Genomic DNA, 21,871 nt, shown 5'->3' with positions numbered 1-21,871 from the left:
ACAGCTTGGCCTGGCTAGGATACCAGGATAGTGGATAGTAATCATGCCTTAAATGTAAAACAAAATAATAAGAATTAAAGTTTTGAATAACTGTTGGCTGTCCCAACAACTGTGATAACACATTCTGCTCAGTTACACCCTTGGTTTTGCATTACAAATGAACTCTTTATGTTTCTGTGCCGACTCTAGGTCGGGAGTTAACCAGTGGCGAGATCAGCTAAAACCATCCCAGTTACTTCATCGTCTGTGCGAGAGGCGAAACTACAAACTGCCCGTCTACAAGCAAGATAGAGTCTATTTCAGAGGACAGGAATACACCATTGCAGACCTTGGTCAGTGTCCCAAACACACACTGCAACTAGACCTAGTTTCCTACCACTGAATTTAACGATCATGATATTAAATCGTTAATTCTGCGATTGTCGTTACCAAAGAGCAGCTTCTTAGAGAACTGTGCTCAGCAATGCACATCAGCACCTACGAACGAATAAACATAAGCATCACGACCTATCAAACCCACTGGCTGGATGGCGAAAAAAGAAATTGGAAGTCTTTTCTTTGGAGCTGCTGAAAGCATTAGTCACGAGTAAGAGCTAATCAAAGCAGCAGCCTGACTCCATCACATCTTCCGTCATTAAAAAAAGTGAGCCGAGCACGAGATCGGCTGCGGTTCTGTGAAAACACTGACAGAAAAAGAATAACGATATATGTCTCGGTTTGTGCCATACATCATATCTGTGTGTGTGGGATCACAGAGCTGTCGGGGAGGCCGCTTGGCTGTTCTTGCTCGGGCGCTATGAGCGGAAAGAGTGAGTTGTTCCTCTGTGTGAAGAAAAACAAGTGCAATATTGTAAAGACGAAGGACCTGTGTAAACATACAGCACCTCTGACATAGTCATTCATTCACAGCAAATATATCACTCCTTGCCACAGCAAACTGACGTCCCCACCTGCTTTAAAGTGTGCCCTTGGGATGACAATGCTAACTAATGCTAGTTCACCATTAGGTGTGCATTATGTCGATCTTACTGATGTGTAACCTCCATCAGATCCTCCCAACACTTCTGGTTTGACCTTTTAAGCCCTTAAAGTCCCATGGCCGTCTTTCTACCAGTCAGATGTCACACAGGGCCTACAGAAAGCCAAGCTCTCCAACCATTTTCTCTTCCATGATGCTTTGGGACGAGGTCAGCTTCAAATTTATGGTGAACTAGCATGCAAGCATGTTCAGCCAAGGTCAACACTGTGGCCGGCTTCTCAGCCTCCTGCTCCCATGTCTCGCCACGGAGGAATACTACATCTTTTTGTTTGGCCCACGTAACTGCGGCAACCCACGCGTCAAAGCAATTATCAGGTGGCCGTTTCAGGCATCCAACTTCATGGCAGAAATTGTCTTCCTCCACTTCAATCTTTTTCCTCTTTTCTCCACACTCCGACCATGTTTCCCTGAGGGACATGACACAGGGTTTCAAACCATAAACTCAACAGTGGACGTTTATTTTTTTTCTTCTCTCGCTCTCTCTTTTTGCTTTTTGAAAGGGGAAACTCTCTTCTTAGATCAACAGCAATGAAATCAACGCATCATCTGAGGAACGGGGAAAGATAAACATTTCCGACTATTTAAGTGGAATGCTTCATGAATGTTGGCTTTTTTTCTGCTCTCGGTTATGACTTCATAAAACCCGATGCCCAAATGTTCTTCATATCAAACCAGAGGTTACATAGTGGTTCCATTTCATGGTTTTAATGGAAAATAACATTATGATGAATCTTCCTTATAACTGTTAAACAATTTTAAGCTAAAAAAAAGTTGCCTCCACATTTTGGACCTTCTGCATCAATGTGAATATAAACTACAATGACCTTATGGTTGACTACATTTGTTCCTCAGATGAAGGGAAACCTCTAAACCCTTACCTGGGACCAGTGATGGAGCGTCTAGCTCTGTTGGTGTTGAGAAGGCAGGGTCTGGTGCCTGAACATGTAGAGACGCGACCCCTCTACAGCCCCCTGCAGCCAGATATAGAACAGGTTACACAGGCTCATATATTATTAGTATATTATATATTTATATATTAAAACATATCATTTTATATTTATTAATTTAAATGTTTATTTTAGTAGATTTGTAGTAGAATTGCATAGTTTATTTTAACCCTTTCGAGCGTCAGTTTAAAATATTCTAACTCTCCCTCCAGAGTGAGTTTTTTTTTTAAGGCGACCGTTATTTTAGAACGTTTGCCTTTAATATTTCCATAGCGACGCGTCATGCGTGTCACGAGCGCTGAACGCAGCCACAATAACACTGTATGACAGATGGATCGCTATTATTTTGTTTTTCCTTGATTATTTAAAATATTCGCAAAACTGCTTACCATGTCATCAACTATCTGATATTCCGTTCCTCAAATATGTGTAAGTGAGTGTGTTTTGTCGTTTAAAAGCCTTTATAAATGATCTTTATCTTGATCTATAACGCGAGATGGGCGCCGCCATCTTAGTTTGCCCCGCAGTTCGCAGAGTACTGATTTACAGCAGGTGAATTCATCAGTTTCTCCCGAAATATGTGCAAGTAAGTGGCTGGTGAACTGGAAGAATAATAGAGTAAACTTTGTAGTTACTTGGGCCCATTATGTGTGTCTGATATGAATAAATGTCGGCAAATTGTATTTGAATGGATTGTTATTGCTCCTTCCACTGATGTCTGACATCAGTGTGTATTTTATAAAGTCTAAATATATTGTTTTAATGGTGCTTATGCGTGTTTAAATGTCTGAAACCTTAAAAGAAACGTTATGTGGCTGAAAACACTGCATAGTTGTGATATATGACAAGAGCTGCGCGCGTCCGTCTCGCTGCCAAAGCGCGAAAGCACAGTTTGAATCTGGCAGTTATAATGTGACGTCGCTGAACGTTCGAAATCCCATATGTGGGACCGTACCGCTCAAAGGGTTAAGTATGCAAATCATTTAATTTTAATAATAATATTTTTTATTTTATTTTTATTTTATTTTATTTTAAATATGTAATGTATTTTATTTTGTTTTAAAAATGTAATGATTGATTGTTTTTTATTATTTTTTATTTCTTTTATTTTTCATGGTTTTTCATGAGTTGAGCTGTTTGATTTGCCAACACACAGGGGCGGATACAGATGTGGGTGGACCTGTTCCCTAAATCTTTAGGTCCACCAGGACCTCCATTCAACATCACACCACGTAAAGCTAAAAAGTAAAAGCATCGCCATTGTTTGATATCTATCAGTTTGTCTCGAATCACATCCAGAAGCATAACATGTCAATGTTTTCTGCTCCCATAGGTTCTTCCTGCGCTGTATTATATGGAACACAAGAGATGTTATCTTGGATGATGTCAGTGTTACTGGGGAGAAGATGAGTGACATTTATGTGAAAGGGTACATCTGGGTGTCATAAATGGGTTGTTGGGTTTGTGTGTATGAGCTCTGGTTAGATTAAGTTGTTATTGTTTCCCATGTCATGGGCCTGTTGCTTGTCTGTTGCCACTGTGACCAATAGTAACAACGGCATGCAAAAATTATCGATCGGTAGCAACAAACACACGGTCGCACAGCAACCATAGACCCAAGCTGTAGGTCAATTACAGCTAAGCTGCATTGTCTTCTAATGTGTTGGAAATGATGTGTCGGGTAATTGCGAATGTTATTTTTTCAATCCTAGCTGGATGCAGGGCCACGAAGAGAACAAGCAGAAAACAGACGTGCACTATCGGTCGCTGGGAGGTGAAGGCAACTTTAATTGGCGGTTCCTCTTCCCCTTCCACTATTTACCTGCAGAACAGCTCTGCACCATTGATAAGAAGGTAAGACGTAATCTAGGTTTGGTGGAAACAAAGAACAAAGAAATGAAAGGGAAACTCCAACCCTGTCAGCATTTATATCCGCACGCTGCACTTCAGCTATGTTGCTAAAAACAAAAATCCTAACCCTCAAGCTTGATTGAGTCTGAATAGGTGATCCGAAGGTCACCCTGCGTGATTTGAAGAGGTTTTGTCTAACGCCCACATTTTGAAGGATATCACTGCAGTTGGCAGGTGTTTAATGCAATGTTTCAAACCCAGATATGTTGCAGGCTGCATCTGGCACACTCCCACTTACTGAAAGTGGTACACGAACATCTTGTAACAGCAAGACAGTCCAGACATCAGCCAAGCCAGCTCAGGGAAAACAGCTGTGATGGACAAGGCACTTAAAGTGAGGTTTTGGCAGGCAAGAGATCAGTTATAGTAAGATTGAAGATAGCGGTTCCACCCATTAAACTGAGAGCGGCCCGCAACAGCTGTCAAACGATAGATCCACTTTGGCTGAGCTTTGTTGGAAGCAACACACAATAGAAGCGATACATAGTGAAACAGATTCTCTTGCATGAAACACTGCTCTCAGTGATAAATTGGAAGTGAGTCCTTATTTGCAGTGTTTGTTTTGATGGAGCTGTATGCGGTTGTCAGGCAAGATGTGCAAACCGACAGGGCCTATTTACCGGTGAACGGCAGCAGTTCAGTTCATTATCCTCGTCGTGTTTGTCCACACATCCATCATGGGTACAGTACGGTGGGAATGCTGTCATGCAGATGGAATCCTGTCTGGCGGTGGGGTGCAGAGTCAGGGCTGTAGTGGGAGTCGCTAACACTCTTTTCAGACTGGGACGTTTCTGTCGCTCTCGGTGGTTCTCACTCTCTCTCTGTCTCTCACCCTCTTCCTAATTCTGCTTCGCACATTCACGCTATCATTTCCTCACTCTGTCTTTCTCAGTCGTTGTCTTGGTCTGTCAGTTTGTTTCTGCTTCATTTCTTGGGCTGGTAACTAAAAGGTTGTTGGGTCTAATCTAACAACTTAGTAGTGATGCACAATATATATAGATTATTGGCTGATACTGGACATTATTTAATGTACTGGTATCTGACGATATTGGACATTTAATTGTTAATGCTCATTTCTCCCTTTTTAGAGTACCTTTGCCATCATCTAACACTAACTAATCTTTAATACATTAATCATTTAAAAACAATGTTAAATGTAATCTTTAGCAAGATATATAATAAAATGAATTCTACAATAAAACGAATATCCATTTTTGATACTATTATAATGTGTGATGCCTAAATTCACTTGTAGCATTTAAAATGGTTGATTTTAGTCTGTTTTATTTTACTTTTTTAGTTAGACATAATGTGTGTAGAATTTTAATACCAGCTTTTTATCGGTTATCTGACGATATGTGACCCTGGACCACAAAACCAGTCATAAGGGTAATTTTTTTAAAATTGAGAATTATACATCATCTGAAAGCTGAATAAATAAGCTTTCCATTGATGTATGGTTTGTTAGGATAGGACAATATTTGGATATTAGATATACAACTATTTGAAAATCTGGAATCTTAGGGTGCAAAAAAAAAATCTAAATATTGAGAAAATCACCTTTAAAGTTGTCCAAATTAAGTCCTTAGCAATGCATATCCACTCACAAAAATAAGTTTTTGATATATTTAAGGTAAGAAATTTACAAAATATCTTTGTGGAACATGATCTTTTCTTAATATCCTAATGATTTTTGGCATAAAAGAAAAATCGATAATTTTGACCCATACAATGTATTGTTGGCTATTGCTGCAAATATACCCGTGTGACTGGTTTTGTGGTCCAGGGTCACATATTACTGATGCTTTTTAATTTATTACCTTTTCAATCATTGAACACTCCTTTAAGTTAGTATTTAAAAGACTAATACCGCTGTTAAATGTAATAATTACTGTACATGATAATGTTTTGATGCCTAAATTCACTTGTAACATGGTTGATGTTGTGATTTTGTTTTTGTTTTTTTTTTATTTAGATTTCAATTTTAGTGTATATATATATAAAATCAGCCATAACATGAAAATAATTATTGGCTTGACATTTATGCAGCCAAAATGTTAATATTGGTGTATCTCTAGCACCTAGTCCAGGTTGCTTGAAGTAATATTTCAAGTTCAATACAAGTTAGGCTCACTGGACAACATTTGCTACATAATGTCGTTTACAACAGTAACAGTAACACAATTAAATGAATGTTACAGTTACACCAGCAAAATGACAAATTAGTAAGTAGTTCTAATTGTACTTCAGTCAATCTCTCCATGTTTCTTTTTCTGCAGGAGCATTTTTGGAGTATGGATAAAGTTGAAACAAAACTTCCTCCTAAACTTACTATCCAGATCTGGGACAATGACAAGTTCTCCTTTGATGATTTTCTTGGTAAGACCTAATAGTCATCCCTTGTGCCAGATCACTCCTCAACTCCCTTCCTCAGCTTTGCTACCCTCAGCAAATTCAGTCGTGTTAACCTTGCACGGCACCGCAAAGCTGTTTTTCAAGCATATTTTTCAGCCTTGACAAGAGAGATGAAAAACTTTTCGTGGGACTGGACCACACTGATAGGACCATGTGTGTGGTTTATTGTCATTAACCTATATGTCTGTCTATATGCATATGAGTGCACAGGGAGATGGTTACCAAAACCTGAACCTCCTTAACCTGTGTGAGGTTACCCACCACATTATTATGAAGCGTGACCGTCAGCATAAATGCACTTAACAACCTTAACGCAAATACATCATTCAGACCACACGACTCTATAACATCTTTACTGCTAATGTTATTATTATCAACTGAACCTAATTTCCAGCATGTCAGCACAACTGGAAGAGAAATAAGTTATGATCTGACTCTTTAAAGACCTCTATAAAATAAACGGATCTTTGTACATTTGTAAAATAATTAGCATCTGACCACAATGTGAAAACCTCAAAGAAAATGACAGACTGCCAGCAGCAAAGGCTGAAGGACACACATTTTTTCTGACTGATATTATGGGAAATGATTGGGAAGGCAAGATTCAAACACTTGCTGATTTTGCTTCTATTCTATTCTATTCTATTCTATTCTATTCTATTCTATTCTATTCTATTCTATTCTATTCTATTCAGCACATTTTACTGCTATAGTGTATCATTGAACTTCAAGACTGTGGTGCTTAATTTCTTTTCTCTCTCTTTCTAAGGCTCTTTGGAGATGGACCTGAACCATATGCTGAGTCCAGCAAAGTCTCCAGAGAAGTGTGGCCTTGACATGCTCTCTCAGTCCCAGGACAAATTGGTGTCTTTGTTTGAGCAGAAGAGTGTAAAAGGCTGGTGGCCTTGCGTGTGTGACAGAGAAAACGAGAAGATACTTGCTGTAAGAGTTGCACACAATCCAGGGTTATTATTGTGTTGAGAAATTCACTTTTTTTCTTGTAAATACAATAGAGACCAAAAGTGATGTCCGGATGGGATATTTGATTCTAATGAGTGTACAAGTTTGATTAAACCATCAAAATATGAGGAAAATATTTTATTTATTTATTTTTCTATGAAGGAAGAATGAAAGACTAAACTTGGTTAATGTATTTTTCTGACAATTATTATTTGGCAAAAAAGGCAAAATACAGCTACATGTTTTATTTTACTATAAGCATAGAAAAAACAAAAAGCTCACAGGAAAAAGCATATACTGACTACAACGTAATCAGTTATTAATATTTTGTTGGTTCTCTCTAGTTTTTGCATGTATGCATAATTTCTTTGTTTGACAGCCTGGTCAAAAATTATGTCTGCCTAATTTGTTTCATTGCTTTATCACAAATAAAAAAATGGACTCCAAGCACAACTATGCAATATGCTTACAAAATCTTTAACAAATTTTTAATAACATTTGAATAAAGGGTCAAGATGCCAATTTTCCTAGGCCGGACATCACTTATGGACACTATTATATGTTACTTATTTATAGCACAATACGCATTTATAGTTTGCTTAGTTTTGATCTGTTTTGATCTAGTATATATATATATATATATATATATATATATATATATATATATATATATATATATATATATAAAGCAACCACTCTTAGCAATGTAAAATGAATTGAAGCTTACTGTATTATGTAGAACTAGAAGAGTATTTTGAGAAAAAGATAGATTGAGCGAGTTTATTACCTGCATTCAGATTTAGCATTTTCCTTCAGGTCAGTCCTATGTTTATAATAAAAAATCAGTTTAAATGTCCGATGTATTATCTTCTCCTTTTAACAGTTAAGGGGTTTTCCCGTGACTGATGGCATTGGTCAAAGCATTTATCAGTTGCGTTCTGTTCCATGTTCACTACAATTCAGTCTTTTCAATGTAAAAGTCTTCACTACTGACTGACAAACTCATAAAAAAGACAATCTTTGCCCCTATCTAATGGCGTAATAATGTAACTTCTATTGCTGTTCACGGTCAGGGACTATTTTTTCCGGTGAAAGGAAGGCTTTTAGTTAAAGTTTATTTCATGAAAGTTGCATTGATACATATTTTTGTCTTTAATATTTGTATTGTGTGGTAAAAGCAATAAGGTACTTGCAGGCATTCCGATTCACGTCGTGCTTAACAATGCCCTTCAGCCGTGACTTATTCACGATACAGTACGGCCTTTCGTACCATATATATATATATATATATATATATATAATATTGATATTTGTTATAATATTTATAATGTTATTAAATATTAAAATTTAAATATTATGTATTAACATTAATAATTTAATATTTTAAAATATAAGAGTGTGCATTTTCCAACTACCACTTTGTCTCTCTCTCTCTTTGTCATTTAGGGAAAGTTGGAAATGTCACTGGAAATCGTCTCGGAGCAGGAGCAGGACGAGAGGCCTGCAGGACACGGCAGAGATGAGCCCAACATGAATCCTCATCTAGAGGAGCCACAGTAAGTCAAGCACGCCTATCATAGTCATTCCTCTCACCAAATAACCACCAAAAAAAATGCTTTTAATATTAGCCTTTTTATGGGTCCTCATCACAAGGTGGGATTTATAGAATTTAATATAAGGTTACTAATATAGTGTCTGTTTCTCTCTTCAGGCGTCCTGAGACCTCATTCCTTTGGTTCTCGTCACCATATAAGACGTTTAGGTTCATTGTATGGAGGAGGTTTAAGTGGCTTATTTTGGGCCTCTTTATACTCTTTTTCATTATTCTCTTCCTTGGAGTCTTTCTCTACGCCTTCCCTGTAAGTATCTGTGTGTATGTGTGTGTTCAAGCTTATGGTATTAATTGTGTCAATGAAAGAAGAGGATTAAAGTAAAAATGGGGGTTTCTGTGATCAAGAAGTGTTTGATCAGAGATGTGTGTCTGATCGTAGTTCAGGAATGTGGCATGTGTTATTCAGTATTGCGGACACACTCATACATGCATACAGTCATTCACACTGAAGATATTTCATACACTTCTGTCTAACATATCAGTCAATGTACTGTATCATATATAGTTCAATGGATTATATTATATTATAATCATTCAAAAGTTTGCGGACAGTAAAATCTTACTGATTTTTTTAAATTAATTCATTTATTGAACAAAGTCAAGGATGCATTACATTAATCAAAAGTAACAGTAAATAAATTTATAATGTAACAAAATATTTGGACCCACTTTATATTAAGTGGCCTTAACTACTATGTACTTACATTTAAATTAATCATTTGATACAATGCACTTATTGTGTACATACATGTTTTTACATTGTACTTATATTTTAAAAACACCTGCATGTAATTACATCTGTAATTAATTTCTGTAATTACATTTATAATTACACTGTTGACCCATCCCTTAACCCTTACCCCTACCCTTAAACCTACCCATACCACCAAAGCTTTCCCTAACCTTACCCATATCCCACCTCAATAGCAGCAAAATTGTTTTGCAATTCAATATGAACCCAATAAGTACATTGTACTTAGTTTTTGATGTAAGTACATAGTAGTTAAGGCCACTTAATATAAAGTGGGACCAAATATTTAAACACTGCCCTTTTGCAATATAGTAATCAAATAGTTCTGAAAAAGTGTATTGCAGTTTACACAAAAAAACCCCAACTGTTTTCGAAATTGACAATGAAATGTTAATTGAGTGTCATATCAGAATGATCATGCGTCATTTAAATATACCCATTTTAGAATTTTGTATTTTTAAATATTATTATAATTTTTACAGAACTATGCTGCTATGAAGATGGTTGGACCCTTCAGTGGAGTAGGAAAGGGAACACAGTGAGACTGTGATGGGAAAAAGGACACAGACCCTCACGTTTCAAAACCAACCTCACCAAAAATCCATCCACGCATCTTTGTCCGTCCTACTGGAGAGATCTGCCTTACTCGTGCACATGTGCAAGCCAAGAGAAAGCTGAAGACGGGCTGAGATTATTTGAAGCCTTGTGTGCGTGTGCCTTTATGTGTTCGTTAGCCTGTTCTAGTGCTATATGCATGAAAGTTGCATAACATCTGTGTGTGTTTGTACATGTATTACACATCAAGCTCCCTGCCCTGTATATGACCCGGTCCTGAACTCTTTCAATATTCTCTTTAACTCCCACTTACACTTTCATCTCCCTGCCTGTTTAATCCTTTTCCATGTCTCCTGTAAAACAGGGTTCTTTCTTCACAGCCAGATGCTTCTTTCTTCTTCCTTCACGCAGAGAGAGGGAGACAGAGCCGCGTCGCAACAACTCCTGTCCATTCGTTCCTCTCCTTTCCTTCCTTTAGGTTAAACGCTGATTTGTACAGTTAGGCTGTAAGGTCCAAGACAGGCTGGTTATTAGCTGATCCCCCGCTGTCAGCAAGTCCACCTCTCTGATTACTATCACACTCTGTTATTTTGCTTTAGCGAAATCCCCACTAAATGGGTTCGAGGTCAACTGTGGGTTGGCTATATCTGTGTGAATGTATATATGTTTGTGGAATGTGGGCTGTGAATGAGAACAAGAGATAAAAGGCTTGTTTATTTGTGTAAATGTTACACTCGCGCCCCGGTGCCTTTTTGCTTTTTACTCTGTAAAGTGAAAATGAACAGGCGCATCTGGAAGAAGTTGCCAGACTTCTAAACTAAATGCCTGTGAACGAGCTGTTACATGACAAAATACACAAATTGCTTGTTTTCTCTTCATGACCAAGTCATAGGCTCCTTTTCTACCTAGTTAAGTGAGTATAAACTGATGTGGAGTCATAGTTACTAAAACTGGAATCTCAAAACTGTTACACAAGGGGCATCTGTTGTCAACTTTGTGCATTCTTACATTACATTTATCTGATGACAGGAATCATACTATCTTCTCTATGAACAGGAAATGTCAAGAGATTTGGATTAATCCGACCTAATCTGTAGGATTTCCAGGATTGTTTACATTTTATTGTTAAAAAATGTGGGTAATGTAAAGAAGAAAAGATTTGGTGTTTCCATAAACGTCACTGATTTGACAGTGAAGAGAATGCATTCCCATCTCAGTCACAGAAAATACAAGAAGAGTGATTACAATTTTTTTTTTTTTTTTTTTGTCTCATTTATAACACTATTTTCTGCACATCTGTGCATGGATCTACAATATCACTCATTTATGAAAGTAAAATGAATCAAAAATCCTTGCATTTAAGTAAAAACACTCTCTTGCCAAATATTGTACAGTATATAGCTGTATAACTGCATTTATCCAAACACAAATCCCCTCTGAGTTGAAAAAGTTGTCCTTCATATACAAGTTTCACAACAAGTCACTTAATTTGACAATCAAGATGGATATTTCTGTTATTGAACTTATGAATGATATTTTGCAGTTTTACTGTAATGATGCATGTCGTCTAATTGCCTTAAAGCTTCTGCTATCATGAATTCACTGTGATAAATCAACTATATTTGTATCTCATGAGCACTGTATGCTATGATCAAATATATACCTATATATATTATATTCTGAATATTTTGATCTTTTCTGATTTGAGCCATTTTGATTCCGATGTAACTGGAGTCTATTCTAAAGAACCGTGTTGCTTTGATTATTTTTTATTTATTTATTTTTTCACCAGATCTGTGGACCACCTTATGTGCACATTTAACCTTTTAAAGCCAAACCACAACAGACTGGTCAGGGTGTTTGACTTGAGAGCAAATTAGAAGCACTCCAGTGCATAGCCAGGGATTCATGGAGCCAACGGCAACTTACTCTTGCATTTCTACCAGCTGTTCTGTAAAGTGAGTGATTTAAAAAAAAAAAAAAATACTGCATATTCTTTGATACAATAATGCAGGGTTCTCAGTTAACTTTTCTTTTGTTGTAGGGTACTCTTGCATGGGTTTTGTTAACACATAACTGTGCAGGGAGGAAATGTTAAATGTTATAACGTTGTAAATCTGGTGAGTATGTCACCGTTTTGAAGGGGCACTGTATCTCTCACACTCATTGTAACCAGGTTACACTATAGAGAAATAGCCACATTATAGTATCCAGTGCATGTTATAACAGAGTGATATATTTGACACCACATCCTCATTGTAGCTCTGCGAAATGTTATGGCCCATCTGAATGAGACTAGAGACACCAGTCATGTGCATATATGTTTGACAATGTTTGTATCTACAGGAATATATAATACTGTATATACACTACCATACAAAAGTTTGGGTTACACTTCACTTTGATGGTCACTAACTAATTAGAGTATTAGTTTTAGTATTAAAAAGAGAATTAGTAGATGGGTAGGGGTAGAATAAGTTGACACGTACTTGCAAAGTTACTTATAGTCAGTAGAATGTATGTTGGGGGACCATCACAATAAAGTGTAAGCAGATATTAAGCAGACAGTCTACTAATACTCTACTACCACTATAATAATAATTAGTTGTAGATGCAACATTACTTATAGTTAACAGATTGTCTAAAGGGGACCATCAAAATAAAGTGTTAAAGGTGCCCTAGAATTAAAAATTGAATTTATCTTGGCATAGATAAATAACAAGAGTTCAGTACATGGAAATGACATACAGTGTTTCTCAAACACCATTGTTTCCTCCTTATATAAATCTCATGTGTTTAAAAGACCTCCGAAGAACAGGCGAATCTCAACGTAACACCAACTGTTACGTAACAGTCGGGCTCATTAATATGTATGCCCCCAATATTTGCATATGCCAGCTCATGTTCAAGGCATTACACAAGGGCAGCCAGTATTAACGTCTGGATCTGTGCACAGCTGAATCATCAGACTAGGTAAGCAAGCAAGTACAATAGCAAAAAATGGCAGATGGAGCAATAATAACTGACATGATCCATGACAACATGATATTTTTAGTGATATTTGTAAACTGTCTTTCTAAATGTTTCGTTAGCATGTTGCTAATGTACTGTTAAATGTGGTTAAAGTTACAATCGTTTCTTACTGTATTCATGGAGACAAGAGCCGTCGCTATTTTCATTATTAAACACTTGCAGTCTGTATAATTCATAAACACAACTTCATTCTTTATAAATCTCTCCAACAGTGTAGCATTAGCCATTAGCCACGGAGCATAGCCTCAAACTCATTCAGAATCAAATGTAAACATTCAAATAAATACTATACTCACATGATCCGATGTATGCATGCAGCATGCATGACGAACATTTTGTAAAGATCCATTTTGAGGGTTATATTAGTTGTGTGAACTTTGTTTATGCAATGATAGAGTCGAGAGCTCGGGAGGGGGCGGAGAGCGCGAGCAATTTCTGTTTTAAAAAAATTGTGTTCTCTTGAACTTTATATTCATAATAGAATTCCATAAAAATATTGAGCAGCACAACTGTTTTCAACATTGATCATAATAATAAATGTTTCTTGAGCACCAAATCAGCATATTAGAATGATTTCTGAAGGGTCATGTGACACTGAAGACTGGAATAATGGCTGCTAAAAATTATGCAAATTATATATAAGACAAATTCCAATCGGAAGTGAGCATCCCTATGCATCGCAAAGATTAGCCACCCTGGGTCACATGAACATGACCCTGATTAAATTACTTGAAGTGACCATCACATATACCTTAACCTTTCACTAACGGACTTGAGGAAGGGCCTTTCATGAATGGATTCAGTTGTTTAGAACACCCCTACAAATGGCATCCCCTTCCCAAAGTGCGCAAGGGTGCAAAAATGCTGTTTGTAATTTTCTCATAATGTGATTAAAAAACAAAACAAAAAAACAAAGTATTCTTGTGTCTGTAAACATGGTCACTCCTTCAGTATTTCTTTTTACTACTAAAAGTAATCAGAAAATCAGGTCAGTGCACATTATACTTGGCATACTAGTATTAATTCGGCAAACATAAAAAGGATATTTCCATGTCAGCTTCTTCCTTTATACATGCTTATTTATTTGTCGCATTTAATATAGAATCAAATTTAGGAAATTAGGATTCAATTTAAATCTTTCTGTAAAGGAAGTGACGTCATAGTTATTTCAATCTTCTCTTAAACGAAAAAAAAAAAGTAAAATATGTTCTCTGTTCACTGACCTGTACATGAACTTGTGAAGTCTGCAAAACATTGACTGTAACTTTGTTTCAACAGTCTTCTAGTTTTCCTTAATTGCTGCTGCGTTTCTCCCGCTTTCTACACTTTGCCCCGTGTAGATAACAGGCACGTGAATGTCAGGCTTGGTTTGGGTGTGTTATTTCAGCCTTGGTGAACTTCCTGTGCTCCCTGACCGCTGTCCACATTCTGCATGGGTGGGAGGCAAGAGCCAGACCCTTGTCACCACTTTTGGTCTCTCCTTTGTTTTGGGGAAATATCAGATGTCAGCAGCTGAGGGGTTCCTATAAATTAGGCTCCTGATGCAACTAGGAAATATGGAAATATGCAATATCAGCTTGAATTGACGCTGATATCTATAATGCTTAAATATTAGCCTAGTTTAGAATAGGCCTTGTAATGGGTTTTTACTATGTTTGAGGCAAAGGCGTGACTTGTTCCCCACATGGAAAAGGATCACTGGGCTTAACAGAACTTATTTTTAATGTTTTTTGAGTGAGAACATGGAAAAATCCAGACAGTCAACATCAAAAAGCCTTTCCTATAAAACCACATCTGCATTGACTGCTCTGACCTTGCCAAGATTGCCCCCAGCCACTATCTCACGTCCGTAGACCAAATCCACGTAGACAGAATTAATGGATTAATAACCCCAGAACTATGGGAACATCATGGGTGTTGTAAGAAATGGATGATGTTGGACGTGGGTTCTCGATAATTAACAATCTTTGGATTTGCATTTGTTGCATGTTTATTCTCTGCCTTTATGGCAGCTAACTGCATAATAGTCTCGCTAAGTGGCCTCTTAAAGCACTTTTTGCAAGCATATACATATGTATTATCTCATTTTACACTTAATTATCAACTGAATAAGCAAGGCGGAATTTTGAACTGCGAAATGGAAAAAGCTATATAATTTTACAAGCTGAGCAATCACTAGATTTTTGATGTGTTGAGTCACCTTTGTTTCTCCTGCCCTTGTTTTGACAAAGCTTTAGCATGTTTGGTCTGAACAGCGAAATAATGCACTTATAAAATCAAAACACTTTTTTAGATATTACTCGATCATCCAGCATAATCTCATTAGTAATCATAGGTACATAAAGTATGGTTCTACATTGTTGTACGAAGACACTAAAAACATACATTATTAATGTGTTGACAGTACCTTTAAACATGTAGACATATAAACCTTAAAAAATCCTTTTAGGTTGCAAGAATATTGAATTCATGAAATGTTTTATCATATTTAATCAATAAGATTAAAGATTACATTTATTTTACCCATTTTGCTAAGTTGATATAATGGTTACATTCACAAAATTCCTGTTTAAAGGAACGTGAATAACTTTATTGTATTTTGTAAGTATAAACAAATTTTGATTTTGATGGCTGCAACACACTCCAAAAACGTTGGGACAGAGCAATGTTTACCACTGTGTCACATCACAATTTTTAATCATTTGGGAATTGAGGATACTAATTGTTCCAGTTTTGCAAGTGGAAATTTTACACAATCTCGCCTGATACAAGACGTCTGCGTAGCAGTCTGTGGTCATCCTTGTCTGATTCTCCTTTTTATGATGGGCCATACATTTTCAAAAAGAGTCAGATCTGGACTGTAGGCAGGCAGTTAGGCACACCCACTCTGCGGTGTAGAAACCACTCTGATATATCACATGCAGAACGTGGCCTGGCATTTTCTTGCTACCCAGGAAAGATCTCGTCTTGATGGCAGTTTATGTCTCTGTACTATTCAAATATATGCCGCCATGTCAATGGTACCTACACACAAATGCATGTCACCCATGCCGTTTGCACTGATGCACCCCATTCATGACAGATGTTTGCTTTTGCACCTGTCACTGATGAAATTCTTTGGGACTGAGCACTCAATGTCCTTTTTTTTTTTTTACAAAAACAAGCTGAAACATTGACTCATCTGACCACAGCACACATTTACACTGTCTTTTAGACCATCTGAGATGAGCTCGGGCACAGAGAACTCGGCAACATCTCTGCATAGAATCAATGTATATCTTTCTTTTTGTGTAACAGAAATCCGAGTTGCATTTCTTAATGCAGCGTCAGACTGTTAAAGGTGCCCTAGAACCCCTTTTCAAAAGATGTAATATAAGTCTAAGGTGTCCCCTGAACGTGTCTGTGAAGTTTCAGCTCAAAATACCCCATAGATTTTTTTAAATTAATTTTTTTAACTGCCTATTTTGAGCCATTATTACATATGCACCGATTAAATCTCCTGCTCCCCCGCGAGCTCTCAACTGCCTTAAACAGCAAACACAAAGTTCACACAGCTAATATAACCCTCAAAATGGATCTTTACAAAGTGTTCATCATGCAGACATCGATTCCTGTGAGTATAGTATATATTTGGATGTTTGCATTTGATTCTGAATGAGTTTAAGGCTGTGCTCCGTGGCTAACGGGCTAATGCTACACTATTGGAGAGATTTATAAAGAATGAAGTTGTGTTTATGAATTATACAGACTGCAAGTGTTTAAAAATGAAAATAGCGACGGCTCTTGTCTCCGTGAATACAGTAAGAAACGATGGTAACTTTAACCACATTTAACAGTACATTAGCAACATGCTAACGAAACATTTAGAAAGACAATTTACAAATATCACTAAAAATATCATGTTATCATGGATCATGTCAGTTATTATCGCTCCATCTGCCATTTTTCGCTATTGCTTGCTTACCTAGTCTGATGATTCAGCTGTGCACATCCAGACGTTTTGCCCTTGTCTAATGGCTTGATTCTTGATCGTGGGCTGGCAAATATTGGGGCGTACACCCCGACTGTTACGTAACAGTCGGTGTTATGTTGAGATTCGCCTGTTTTCCAGAGGTCTTTTAAACAAATGAGATTTATATAAGAAGGAGGAAACAATGGTGTTTGAGGCTCACTGTATGTCATTTCCATGTACTGAACTCTTGTTATTCAACTATGCCAAGATAAATTCAATTTTTAATTCTAGGGCACCTTTAAGTGACAACTGTTTTCCCAAGTACTCCCAAGTCCATGTGGCTATATTTAACACAGTAGCATGACGGCTTCTAATGCAATGCCATTTGAGGGCTCAAAGGTCATGCGCATTCAACTACCTTGCCCTATACAGGCTGAGATGTCTCTGGATTGCCTGAATCTTTTTACAATATTATGTATGATAGATGGTGAAAGACATAAATTCTTTGCCATCTTGAATTGAGAAATGTGATTTTTGAATTGTTTGACAATTCTCTCATGACATTTGGCCCAAAGTGGTGAGCCATGACCCATCTTTTCTTGCAAAGACTGAGAAGCTTTTTTACACCCAAACATGATACCCTCACCTATTACCAATTCAACTGCTAATTGTGGACTGTTTAAAAACAGTTTAACTCGGATATCATATCATCTTTTCACTTTTATTTTTGCCTCTCTCCTAACTTTTTTGCCTTACTGTGCCCTTTTACCCTTGTACACTCATGGGAACCAGAAAAGAGATGATTTTTATAGAGCAGTGGGCATAATTGTTTGCCTGCTCCATGCATTCTGCAAGCAGCGGGGTGGTACACACATGTGATGCCTTACTGAGACGGGTCTGGCTCACAGCCTATCCTTGAGTTTCGACCACGACAATAAAAGCTCCTGCTACAGGTCTGCCTAGTTCTCATCCACAAAACCTCCAAACAGGCTATTAGCTCGACCTACCACAGCGCCTGACAGTAAGCAGCAGAGAACATGATAAAAAAAGGAAGGGAGGAGAGAAGAAAACTGCTGGGAAAATCACATCTACAGTCACCGAAACACAATCTGAGGAACGCGATGGATGCTGATTATTAAGACATTAAATTAAATCATTTGTGGTTCCAAGTTTATGAAGGCGGAAGGGGCTGAGGGTGTTGAACGACAACAGGAAAGACGAGCTCAGATGAGTCCTTACAGGACCTTTAGTGATGGAAGACAAGTGTGTGGCTTGCGGCCACTCAGTTGTTACTGGCTGTATTTCAGATGTAAAGGCATCAGTCTCACATTATGATGCCTGGGAACCAAACTCCACACAGACGGCCTCTTTCCTCTCAGTGCAGCAGGAGGAAGCATTAAAGGTCAGCTAACAGGAAGTGAAAAATGCCCTTTTCTTTGAAGCTGTAATGTGGGTGTTTAAGCTCTTAGCTTTAAGCATCTAGCCCTTTGGGTCGTCTTCTCCAGCTAGAACAATGTGTTCCTTTGTTGTGGGAAATTGCATTGTCGTCCCCATTGGTATTTGGTTTTACCACTTAATTTTACCCATGCTTAGATGTGCCCACAATTCTTTTGTTTCCAGCAAAACAGGGCGCTAAATAACATGTAGCATCAGTAGTGTACATTGTTCTCATTTCCAGTTAGAGCTGAAAGCCCTCTATTACACTTACATTGATTTTAATTAGGGAAACATCTGAGCAGCTGACCAAACCGTCATAAAAAGCACATTCTGGTGGTTTCCAATCAGTTGGAGGGAGAAAGTTTGTCATTTCTATGTTGAAATTCTACCGACAAATCATAAAAAATACCTCTTGTGTCTTCTAATTTTAATCTACCTCTTATGGAAAACCCATTATGAATGACATTAAGTTCTGTTTACAATCTTTCCGCCGATATGGTCAGAATAACTTACTCAAGTATTTTGCTAGAGTTCAGCCAGTGGAGGTGCAACATGGCTGTTTTGAGGTGGATATTTTAAGTTAATCAGAAACATTCCTGTTGAATGAATGACTCAAAGAAGTTGGTTTTTGTTAGGAAATCAAACACATGCTTTGTTTGGTTGTCTACTACATAGTAAAAGCGGTACAATTATTTGACTGTAAATCACAATTATGTTGTCTCTGGTAAAAGTCCTTTTGCAAAAATTATTTTAAATGTAAATAGATATTGTATTTTTTTTTTTTTTTTTTACAAAATATTTAAAACATTTAAAAAAAAGGATCTATTCCATAGAAGCACTAAAAGAAATGTTAATAGAACAATTAAGGGACCACAGTTATTTATAAGAGGAATCAAAAGTAGAATCTAAAACGTTAAATTCTTGACTATTCCCATTCATAATGATGACTTGTGTCTATACGTGTTGGTACCTGTTTTTATTAATATACCATTGGCTTTCTACATGACCTAAAGTTTAATCACCACAACGTTTCCACACTATGTTCACAGAAGCTTTCCTAAACCAAAGACAAAAGACTATGGCTTCAGTGGTGTTTTACTAGCAATTTTTGCAATCAGTTCTGGACAGGACATTTTCATCATTCCATTTTACTGATGCAAAACAACGAAAATGATACAGTGTGGTGAAGGAACTATTTTTTCAAGTAATAAAGTGGTTAACATCTTTATTACCATTCAGAGAAATACTGGAATCTGCTGGAATGCTGTCCGGCCTGAAAATGTGGCTTGGAAAAGTTTGTGAGCCATGTTAATTTCACTTTTTATTTTTCTAATCAATTTATTACAGTTTCTGTGACTCTTTCTTCTATTATGCTGCCTCCAAAAAGAGATGACCTATGAACTTTATGAATCATAGCATCACAAAACACTTCAATAGATCAAATGACTGGCAACTCACATTACTTTGTGATATAATATCCTGTTGCTGTTTGATGTCTTTTTTTTTTTTTTTTTTTTTTCACATTTGTTTCCAGTTCTGCAGAATGCAGTTCCCTCCAAATTTCCTTAACCTTTCAGTCACCTCTATAAAACCGAAAGGGAATGGTATCGGTGAAAAAATGTCAAAAACAATATTTCTGGTTTTTATAGTGGTGATTATTATGTTTCATAAAATAAATTAATTTAGGATTTGTGTGTTGCATCTGCCAACCAGTGAACCCACTACTTCATTTCCCCTCATTTTAGAGGGGGAAAATCCTTTGGTATTCTTCCCTGTTGAGAATCATTAGGGCCTGGTATGTGGAGCTTGTAAAGTTAAAATTTTCTGACATTCAAAGAAGACTTTCAAGACATGGTATGATCAAAAACAAGGTATTGATTCCATAATGGGAGCAAAATCTGTCACTTCTCCACAACAGTTAGTGTTTGACCTGTGAAGAATTCCTTTGAATCCAGAGCAGAGGAATTCGCCTTGAGCCAGTGCTTCCATAATGAAAAAGAGTAACACCTTAGGTGTCAGAGGTTATTAAATCATAACCAGGAGTACTTTTTTCCCCCTTCCAAGCTTCAGACATCAAAAGTATGAGTTGTATGAGTGTTAAGCTCAAAGCTAATCGTAGCTCTGCGTAGAACTATAAAATCATAATGACCACTGCTGACCTCACACATTTCCTTGATTCTACCAAGCATAATCAAAGTGTCTTTAGAATCAAATTAAATTCCATTAAAACCATAATGGGATTACACTTGTTAGCAGTCATGAAGCGAGAGACGGCACCACCCTTCTGCTTTATGGTCCTCAACACACCGTCATTATCATGTCTGTACTTGCACAATACTGTACTGTCCACATGACTTTTTCTTGCCCTATGTTGCACCAGATATTTATCTCTTTATTTATTTATTTATTGAGCATTTGAGCATCTTTATAGCTACGATTCACAGTGCAGTTTATCAGCCAAGTCCTTTAGATTAACTTTGTGCTGTAGCTTTGTCCAATACACACTGTTTAAAAAGCTACATCATGTGTGTAGTGCTGGTGCTCTAAAACAGAACCAGAGCTCCATTGTGTTTCTGTGTGTTTTTATTGCTAAACCATCATACATTAATAAGGTTTTACACTGAGTGTTTCCAAATTATGATTATTGAATGAAAGTAATGTGAGAGCTGCGCTGTACAGACTTAGGCCTTATAAAGCACCCTGTAATTGCTCTTGTCAATTACGCTCATAAAAAAAGCTTAGTAACCATATTCTGAGTGCCAACTGTACCTTACAGACATGAACCTATTTTGTAGCAGAAGCTATTTCATTAATGCTAGCCACATGAGCACACAATAAAAATAAAATCTCAGATAAAAATCATGAATGTTCACAAAAAATCACAAAAAAACAGGTGAAAACAGGTTTTGGCATCAATTACAACTCTGTTTGCTCATTAGAAGAACAAGGAAATGGAAAGGGAATCATAACAAATTTAACAGATCCAAATGCTCTTCTTGATTCCGGTTATACAGTATGTGTCACAGAAACGGCAGGGCTGTGTTCAGCCCCGACAAAATCTTGCAAAACGTTTTTTAAACGGAAACGGTGGTGCGTTGAACACCCTGTTCTGATGACGCAGGAGTTGCAACTATGGCAGCTGAGAAGGCCATTCTTTGTGTTCTTTTTGAAGAATTTTCAGAGCCTGATGAAATCGGTATAAATACGTGTTTAATACTGCAAAATACACTCGATGTTACAGTCACTGCCCTTGCCGTCA

At 37.1% G+C, this 21,871-nt stretch overlaps 1 protein-coding gene across 12 annotated transcripts in view; it reads left to right on the top strand.

Annotated features, from left to right (window-relative positions):
• The window catches only part of dysf (dysferlin, limb girdle muscular dystrophy 2B (autosomal recessive)), a 106,400-nt gene extending 94,535 nt beyond the window's left edge, over nucleotides 1–11,865 (top strand). For all 12 annotated transcript variants that reach the window (XM_048184017.1, XM_048184010.1, XM_048184019.1 and 9 more), the window contains 10 exons: nucleotides 190–332; nucleotides 1,892–2,031; nucleotides 3,143–3,231; nucleotides 3,320–3,415; nucleotides 3,699–3,840; nucleotides 6,177–6,276; nucleotides 7,082–7,254; nucleotides 8,719–8,828; nucleotides 8,984–9,131; nucleotides 10,118–11,865. In XM_048184017.1, the coding sequence (XP_048039974.1) occupies nucleotides 190–332; nucleotides 1,892–2,031; nucleotides 3,143–3,231; nucleotides 3,320–3,415; nucleotides 3,699–3,840; nucleotides 6,177–6,276; nucleotides 7,082–7,254; nucleotides 8,719–8,828; nucleotides 8,984–9,131; nucleotides 10,118–10,177 (1,201 nt within the window). In that variant the 3' untranslated portion in view covers nucleotides 10,178–11,865. The remainder of the gene's footprint in view (nucleotides 1–189; nucleotides 333–1,891; nucleotides 2,032–3,142; nucleotides 3,232–3,319; nucleotides 3,416–3,698; nucleotides 3,841–6,176; nucleotides 6,277–7,081; nucleotides 7,255–8,718; nucleotides 8,829–8,983; nucleotides 9,132–10,117) is intronic.
• Nucleotides 11,866–21,871: the final 10,006 nt, after the last annotated feature.

The sequence above is a fragment of the Megalobrama amblycephala genome, linkage group LG3 (assembly GCF_018812025.1).
Source record: "Megalobrama amblycephala isolate DHTTF-2021 linkage group LG3, ASM1881202v1, whole genome shotgun sequence".
NCBI lineage: Eukaryota > Metazoa > Chordata > Actinopteri > Cypriniformes > Xenocyprididae > Megalobrama > Megalobrama amblycephala.
Note: the sequence above shows the minus strand (reverse complement) of the source record. Positions and strands in the feature narration are given on the sequence as shown.